Below are 9,514 nucleotides of genomic sequence, written 5' to 3'. Positions count from 1 at the left end.
AAGGAAACTGGGGTCAAGCAAATTATTCAAGGTCACAAGCACAGGCAGTGGCATTAGCAAAGAAATGATGACGATGAGTCCCATTCCAATTCTTGCTATTTAATCTTCACCTTCTTTACCTCTAGAGTTGCATTTCCCCCACACTCTCCGGTCTTTCTCTAACTCAGGAGTCCTCATTTTCTCCAGAGGGTTAACTAGTAAATATGCCAGGCGCTGTGGGACATGCCTCTTTGCAACCACTGGGCTCTGCCACTGCAGTGCAACAGCAACCATATACCTGCATGGATACACGCTGTGCTCCAAAAAGCAGTTTTACTTACAAAAGCAGGTGGTGAGCAGGACTGGGCTGAGAAATGGAATTTGTTTCTGAGTACTGCTCTAACCCAAAGACTATATAATGCCTAATTAATTTTCCTGACTAGGAGAAAAGGCCCTTTTCCCGACTAGGAGAAAAGGCCCTTTTCCCAAATGTGGGAATTTTATTCTTTCATGAAACTGAGATCACAGATCAAATAAAAAATACAATGATCTGAATGGGTAATGAGGATTTAATGCAGATTAATTAATTATTTTCCTCTTTCATATATTTTAATGTTAACTAGCTATATACAGATTAAGCCAGATGACAAGACTATACAACAGCATGTTAAAAAACATGTTTATTTTACACTATGTACAATCAGGAACATATTTAAAAGCATTATCAATTAAAATAAATGAAGACCATAAATCACAATTTAGTTTGTTCTTAGTGTATACAGTCACATTAAAATATAAAGAAATATACCAAAGAGCCAAAAGTGTATACTTTGCTGAAACTTGGTATATTATACATAGTCCATTGGTAAAAAGCAATCAAAAACGACTTTAACCAAAACTAAGTTCCTGTGATGTGTAGTAACCATTATATTGTTTATATGAGGTAGTAACTAAATCATTTTGGCCATCTGTTAATACTATACATCAAAAGAAATATGAAAATGATCATAAAATAAGGCCAATAAAAGCAAAAATTCCACTAAGAAATTTGAACCACTTCATACTCTACGGAATGTTATAGTTCCTCAGTGTGATTATATGAAATGTTTAGTGTGGACTCTTTAAGTTAATTGATTCTTTGTGCACACTGTAATTCATACAACATTTGCAGTGTTATATCATGGTACCGCTATTCTGTGATTCAAAATTTTTTCAAAGATATTGTTTTTAAACACAAACAAGCAATCTTACAGGAGTCTGCTTAAATATAAAAAGACCAGTTACTACAACAAGTGGTTAATTGCTTTGTGTCACAAAGAATAATCCAAATACATTTAAAAAAGATGTTGTGGAGTCAAATGCATATTGACAATGTCACAGCTTACTTTTGTGACTTAATACATCACATATCAATACTTTGTGCAAATATAAACACCAGTGTACTTGCATTAAAATTAAAAACAAGATTATAAAATGATTACAGCCTCCATTACAATTTTAAAAGGTACAAGATTTATATTCATATTACTAAATTACATTTAATAAAAATACAAGTGTTAAATGTACTGTTTCATTGCCAGCATCCCATTTGCAATATAGCCACACCCAAGAATGTACTAAAGAATTCTTAAAATATTAACCCAATTGCATTTTTCATCAACATTTACATCTGTACAGATAAGACACTTACTTGTACATCTCATAAAAGTACATTATCTACATAAACTCTTAGTGTATGTCTTTAGCAATATGAAGTTTCACAGAAAAATACTGCCTATATGTACAAAGATTACATAATGATGAGTTAAGCACTTGTGTGGTTCAATACGCTAAATATATCCATACCACTTAAAACAAAAAATTTCCCCATCTTGTCTCATGCCACAATAAATTACAAGTAACTGAAGCCAGGTTACTGCAGCTTTTGTACAGCTTCAAGCATCCATTAATGTTGCAGCGGTAGTGTTCTTTCTTTCTACAGTTAACTGTCAAAGCACATTTCTCAGTAACTGTTCTCATGACCCGCCAGGATGTATAAATTGCTATTTGCTGTGGGGTTATCAGTTGGCCTACTTTCCAAAACCACGACCCTAAAAGTAATAAACAAATAAAAGAAATAGAATAAAATAAAGTTATTCTTGAAAATGGTTAGGTTCCCTTCCCCTATTTCTCCTTCGTTATATTCCTCTATAATGCTGTTTATTTGGTTTGTGGACAGAAATCATTCTCAAATCACTATGACTAAAGCAGTAGTTCCAGTTCTGGGAAGTAATTTTGCTGTCTAGTGCCTCCTACTTAAAGTCAGTACAAGGGAAAACCTGTATTAGGAATAACTGGGGGGAAACATAATTCTAATATAAATTCTAAAAATAACTTACAGTTTAAGAGTCCGAACATAAAACAGAATAGAACCCCAAAATACTTGGCACTAAACCCAAGTATTTTCCATTTGTTAACATATGCTATTTCCTCTTTCCTGTGACAGAAATCATACTTTAAGTAGTATGTTTAATGCAAAACTAGTACTGGCAGGCCTATATATTCCTGTTACTTGCAAGACTGGGCACATTCACAAAGGCTTTTAGAATTTTATGACTTGTAGATTTTTATAGTGTGAAGAACATAATGTTGAATATACTACTGTGTCTCAGTTCTTTTGAAAAAGAAACCAGTTCCACACTGGACGTACAGATGTACTTATCAATATAAGTTAAACCCTTTCATACCTGTCAGATCCAAGCAGTCTGAAAATTCTTGTGCTATCTGAAATTTCTTGTGTTACCTGTTCAGTTAAAACATAATTTGTGAAATTAATATGTGCATTTAATTTATAACTCTCTGTAGAAAAGAAACATTAATTCCTAAGATGACTTCCCTTTGTGACTGTTAATTGGCTAAGTCAGCACATACGATATTTCAATTTGTTCCCATTTATAAGTCTAGGAAAACTGTGGTTAATTTAAAATACAAGAGTAGGAAAACCATTTGCCTGTAAAATTATAAAATTAAAGGAAAAATTTAGATGCAAAGCACCTAGTTCACTTTATTATTAGAAGACTTAGGCTAGTTACCTTATGTCTACAGCAATGCTACTGTAGCAGTAAAGGCACTTAAAATCTGGCCCTTTTACTGAAAAGCCTATATGATAGGAAATACTTAATAGAGCAGACATGAGATTTTAATACTGCCCCTCCCAGTCACTGGAGCAAATCATCTAATTTGTTGGAGATGGCTCTGCCTTCTGCAAAATGGGGCAGAAAATTGCTATTTTGCAATATTCTTTTAAATATCACAGGGTATGTCAATATACCTAGCGGTATAATGTCATATTTAAGTATTCTTGGGTACTTAAGTAAGAGTTGCTCAATAGATAATTCTTTCCCATTTCTTACCCAATCTCCTAAAGTTTTCATTAATTGCTTACTGAAAGCAAAATAGTCCATACTATGATGGCAGTAACTTCTCCCCCAAATCTGCTAGACCAAAGAAATAGTATGATTTGAAACTAAATTTATCCTATTAGTTCCTCAACAAATATTCTGAAAGCACCAGAGATTCTGAAACTTCTTTGGTAAAGCAGTACATTTAAAGGCAATAGCCTGCTCACTCCAGGAAGAGCAGCTCATCAATAGCAAGCTGCAGTGTATGTGAGGTTAGCCGACTAGAAGAACATAAGAAAACATTTCTGGAGCAGTTACACTCGGTAAGGACTACTTGCGTAGTGTGAAAAAGTTTCTCAAAATGAGTCTTTGGGCAATCTTTTTCTTTGGTAAAAGATCCCTCTTGTGATCGCGCCTTTCTCAGTCAGTAGTGTTTATTAGTTGTTGACTATTCTTACTCCCTGCTTTATTCCCTCAAGTGATTTTAAAAAACATCTTCCTGAGAACTGAGCCTTCTTCTGGGGATTACTGCTAAAACATATTAGCAGCACTCTTTCTTGACTACTTACCAGACTTTTCAGCAAGTACTGTTCATATTTCATTTCATTTAATCTTAACAACCCTATCAAGTAAGTACTACTTTTTACCTTCAATTCACAAATCAAAAAATAAAGGCAAAGGAAATAATATGGCAAAGTCAAAGAGTTATTAAAGAACACAGCTGAACTTGAACTTGGAGTGTCTTGATTCTAGAATGCATGCTCACGATCATGTTTCTACATTGTTTACTTTATTAGATGAATGTTCTTGGCTACAGGAAAAACAGTCCATAAATGGGCTATTTTTTTTTTTTTTTTTGCCTAGTGTCCTTTAGGTTCTCCTTTCCTTCCAATGCTCACTGTAAAAGTTCTACTACTGGTACTGGCCTTGGAGGGTTGGAAGACTTTTTGACAATTTCACTTGCCTATAATACTTCAGATGTCAAGTACTACGCTTTATTTTTGACCCTAGCACATAAATACTGAACTGAACTGACTGTTTTCACATAACGTGGGGTTTAATTATTTCTGTAAGGTAGAAAGGATTTACAAGATAGAGCTAAAAATTAATAAAAGGAAAAGGGGCAAAGAATCTTACATTTAGTAAATAAAGTACAAGAAATCAGGGTGGTTTCAAAAATACACACTTTTATTTATAGCCTTTCCTGATCACTGTCTCTGAATACGAAATAGAAAAGGTGGCCCAGGACAGAGGGTGCCCTCTTGCTGCAGGTGATGGTCTGGGAAAGTTGAATATAAGGGTGATTATCTGGAATCATAGAAGATGAATGCACTGACCTCGTCTGAATGAAAGGATGGAGAGAGAGGTGGCCATAAAGTATGCGCTGTTAACATATCAACAGCTTTAATATCATTAATATTAGGACAGCTAGCAACTCAGTATTATTTATATCATTCAGAATTTCCCAAAGGTAAAGAAATTATTTTGAATTTGATAATAGCTCATGATTAATGGACATAATTTTTAAAAAGATCACTTACCTCATTAGATGTAAAACTTCTACCTTGCATTCCATGTTTCCAGAAAGCTAGCACACTGTCTTGTAGGCAAACTAGCAGGCAAGAACAGCTCAGTTACTGTTAATAGTACAAAAGTTCAACTGATAAGCATCATTTCATCCCTTTTCTATCTTGCACAGCAATATTGCAATTACTAATGTCAGCCATTGCACATTTTTACCTTTAAAATTAAAAAAAAAAAAGACTTATTTATTACTTTTTTGGTGAGAAAAAAATTCAGTGAAAATTTTTTGTATCAAGAATTTTTTGTTTTGATAAAATTAAAAAAAAATTTCAAACACATGGAAAATATAGAGAATAGCTTAAAACTTATGTATTCAGCATTCAACTCTCCTTATTTGCCTTATTTTACTTTTTGCCTTATTTTGCCTTATTTTACTTTTTGTTTTAAATAAAAACAAGTATCACCATGTCCCTGTGTGCCCTCTGTTCACACTCCAGTATTTGCTCGAGATAAGCACAAACTGAGTATTTGTCATTCCCGTGCGTCTTTTTATCACCACTACCCATTAAGCTTATATTATATATTAGTATAAACTTCACAGCAAACACTTCAAACTGTTACATATTTGGTATGATGAACATTTAAATTTTTCCTAAGTTTTTGTTATTATAAACAATGCTACAATAATCTTCTATTTCTTCCTGAATAAGTATAAAACATTTTCTGACAAACATATCTACAAGTAGATAAACTGCGACAGAGGGCCTATGTTTTCTAAAAATTTCAGTTATGCTTTTTATATTTAAAATATATATTAGTGTGAGTCAGTGAAGAAGATATTTAATTTTGCCTTTTGTGTACAGCCAGCCAGCTGTATCATGAACATCTGTTGTTATGATAGTTATTTCTCCTTGACATAAATGCCACAAATTTCCATTTACATGTGAGTCTAACTTTTGACCCCCCCTTAGCTCTTTCACTCCCAGTGGCTTAATCACTGTTTCTTTTTTCTTTTAAGTTTAATTTATTTATGTGCAGAAGAATGAGGGTGTAGGCCAGAGGTATGGGGAAGTGGGGGTGGGGGGCGGGAGAGGATTCACCAGAGTCAGAGTGGGGAGCAGTACAGGCAGACTGACTGAAATACACTAAGGGGAGCCGAGAGGAAGACAGGAGAGATCTGCTGCGCCATGTGGATCACAGGCTGAGCTCCCAGGCTGGGATCAAACTCTGAACTCAGGTTGTAGCAGTGACAGTGCTAAGAGTTAACCCCTAGGTTACCAGGGAAGACCATAACATTTTATTTTTTGTTTTATTATGTACATAAATAATGTTCTGATGCTGAGCCATTCTTATTTTTCTGGGATAACATATCTACTATTTGATAATGTAGAATTATATTTGCTAGTGTTTTAGATTTTTCAAAATCTATTGGATAGTTTTGTTTTTGTTACTAATTTTGTTTGATTTTAGTATCAGTGTAAAACACTGATTTGTTCACTATTCCTTCTTTGTTTACCATCTGAAATCACTTCTATAGGGTAGGGGATAAAAATCACCTATAAAACTAGTAGGTCTCAATGTGGGACAAGTCTTGATTAGCAGGTACCTCAACAATGAGCCTGATCCTGGTTCCCTACCTCTTAGAGATATTTTCAAGTGTTCTTTTTCACTCAAGGGTCCAGCAAATTTGGGGGTTCAGACCTGTATACAGCTTATAGTGTCTGTTTTATGTTTATCTTTCTTTTTTCTCCTTGGCTATGTGTTTTTTTTTTTTAAACATTTTTTTAAAAGATTTATTTATTTATGCATCCAGAACTAGGGTACAAGCCAGAGGTGCAGGGTTGGTGAGAGGATTCACCAGAGACAGAGCGGGGAGCAGAACAGGCAGATCAACAAAGTACAATGCTGAGGGGAGCAGTGGGCAGGTCAGGAGAGGTCTGCCACATCATGTGGGTCAGCTCCCTGGCCGTGGATCGAATTTGTGAGGTGGCTGAGGCTAGCTTTATAGTGCTGTGCTTAAACCCACTGCACCACCAGGGAGGGCCCTGGCTATGTGTTTTTAAGAAGGATACCATTTTAAAAATCTGAACAGATATTCCTCAAAACTGATTTCTTATCATTACCTTCTGCATGTTGGCAGAGGGGTGTTTTAGTAAGAAGGGCTCAGAGAAACAGAACCAGAAAAAAAAAAAAGTGAACTATCCGCTCTTGGCTCTACCCTCTGCTGACATGTACACATACAAACATTTTTATTTTACTGATAAAGGACACCAGAAAAATTGTGTACACTAAATTGTCATTCATTTTCCCCAGCACTATCTCACATATGATCATTTTCACAATCATTTCATTTTATCAGAAATATTTATGACTCTTGTTAAAAAAAAAGTGAGAATAAGGAGATTCCATATACTTAAAACTCTCTGATCAGAGATATACCAGCAAAAATAAAGAGTACAGAAATAACTAAGTTTTAAAATGTGTACGGCAGAACTCTATATAGAGTCTTAAAGAAATAGAAATTCATAAACACAGTATGAAAAATGCCATTTAATTATTTATTTGGGCATGTCAAGTCTGCAAGGAAAATAACATTATTTACATTACTATAGCACAAACTAATTTAGAGAATATGTAAATGCCTAATATTGACCACACAGTAACTATATCTTATATTCTTACAAGATTACGCTTTTGCAGTATATTTTTATAATTTCAGATAAACTGTTTTAAAGTAGTTCACAATGTAATGAAAGACGAAATAAAAAACTGATATACCTATTGACTCAATCTGGAAATCAAAGGTAAGTTCTGATGATAATTTTCTGCTGGACTTTAATCTTCCTTGGAGATTTACTATTTTTATACAGCCTAAAGAAAAAAAAAAATCACTCAGAAACTAAGATAAAATAAATCTTCCTAAAATAAGATGTGCATAAATTAAAACTTACAGTCCAAGCACACAAGAATGGTATCTCTCTCCAGCTGGGTTACATGAGTAACACTTGTCTGTGGGGTATCTACAACACAAAAAACTCAATAAACTAGGAGGAAAAAAGTAATATTTAAAACACAGAGGAAAAAAATAATATCTAAAGCACAAGAAAATTTGAAATAAACCTACAGAGCAGTTGAACCAGGCTGCTTTGGTTCAAACTCTGATCCAAGTGCTAAACTATGTGAGGTTCAACAGTGTTAATTATTGTTATTAGTATTGGTGATAATCACTTTTTTTCACATTGAAATTAGGAGTCTCATTTGAATTAGGATTAGGACTGGAAATTCAGAAGGTCATGGACTGTGCTTTGTACTTCATTATATGGCAGTGCTTAACACATGCAATAAACATTTATTAAAAATATCAGTCAAACAAATTACTTCAAGTACAAATAAAGTTAATTTCTACAGAGTTTTCAACAGTATGAAGGACTACTAAAATGCCAGAGATATTATTTTTATTATAATGCTTTATCACAGTTCTTACAAACTGAAAATGTTTAATGACTACATTTGCCACAAAGTGAAGGATATCCCACGCTTCGCACCAACACCCAACTTGCAATCGCTAAGTGACAGGCCATTGTTTTTGGTCTTATATTCCTTGGAGAGTGGGCCTGATTTCCGGTCTGCCTGGTCTGTTTTCTAGTTCCCATAAGATTTAGTCCATCTCTGGAGATAGTAAAATAATGTCTAATAGTAGCCCTCCCTGGTGGTGCAACCGGTTAGGATGCAGCACTGCAAGCTGGCCACAGCAGCTGAATCAGTGGGAGTTTGATCCCCTGCCCAGGAGGTGATTCATATGGCGCAGTGGACCACTCCTCTCTCCCGCTGCTCCTCTCAGTGGTGTACTTTGTTGCATCTGCCTGTTCTGCTCCCCACTGTCTCTGGTGAATCCTCCCTCTCACTGCCCCTGCACCCCTGGCCTGTCCCCCAGTTTTGTATGCATAAATAAATAAATCATAAAAAAACAATATTGATACCAGGCTGTCACTCTCAGATACTCTTTAACTGGGAGTGTTTTGACATAGAAAAACAGGAGTCGTAAAAGCTTTCCAGGCGGTTCTGAGGTACAGCAGAACCAATGGATCATAATTTCATCTGCTGAAAGACTTAGCCGAACTTTCCTTTCCCTTACCCAATCTTATTATTTCAAAAGTAGGAATCAAGCACATTTGTTACACTTCTAGTAAAGTTAGGATTTTATTATGGCAAGAGAATGTAATCAAAAGTTCCTTGAGAGGATGGTAGGAAATTCTTTTGTCAGGAAATGAGGCTTGTCATTCAACAACTAGCAGGAAAGGATTTAAAATAAAATCCTTGGGAGAAGACATTAACTCAAATTAAATGACAAGTAGATATTAATGAATTAGCAACCCCTGCTGCATTAGGGAGGAAGCATTAGAAAGCAGGGGTACACCAACTGTCTGAAAAGGAATATAGAGACTGTAACACAGGGAATTTGAGGGAGCCAAAGAGAAGCCTCCTAAGATAGTGCCAAAGGGTAGTCAGGTTTTCCTCCAGTAATGTGCCCTAAAAGGAAAGCTGTTTCAAATCTTGGGTTTCAGTACTAATAAGAACTGTCACCAGGTTTCAGTGAATATATTTGTAGTCATTCTTTTTTTTTTTTTTTT

At 34.9% G+C, this 9,514-nt stretch overlaps 1 protein-coding gene across 1 annotated transcript in view; it reads right to left on the bottom strand.

The window, feature by feature from the left end:
- Positions 1-567: 567 nt before the first annotated feature.
- MAP4K3 (mitogen-activated protein kinase kinase kinase kinase 3) overlaps positions 568-9,514 on the bottom strand; it is a 105,337-nt gene continuing 96,390 nt past the window's right edge. Inside the window, exons 31-35 of the mRNA XM_004686272.2 lie at positions 7,835-7,903; positions 7,662-7,754; positions 4,901-4,971; positions 2,706-2,761; positions 568-2,069 (exon numbers count right to left, since the gene is read on the bottom strand). Of these exons, the coding sequence (XP_004686329.2) occupies positions 1,982-2,069; positions 2,706-2,761; positions 4,901-4,971; positions 7,662-7,754; positions 7,835-7,903 (377 nt within the window). The 3' untranslated portion in view covers positions 568-1,981. The remainder of the gene's footprint in view (positions 2,070-2,705; positions 2,762-4,900; positions 4,972-7,661; positions 7,755-7,834; positions 7,904-9,514) is intronic.

This window comes from Condylura cristata, unplaced genomic scaffold (assembly GCF_000260355.1).
Source record: "Condylura cristata isolate star-nosed mole 26May11 unplaced genomic scaffold, ConCri1.0 scaffold00020, whole genome shotgun sequence".
Classification (NCBI taxonomy): Eukaryota; Metazoa; Chordata; class Mammalia; order Eulipotyphla; family Talpidae; genus Condylura; species Condylura cristata.
Note: the sequence above shows the minus strand (reverse complement) of the source record. Positions and strands in the feature narration are given on the sequence as shown.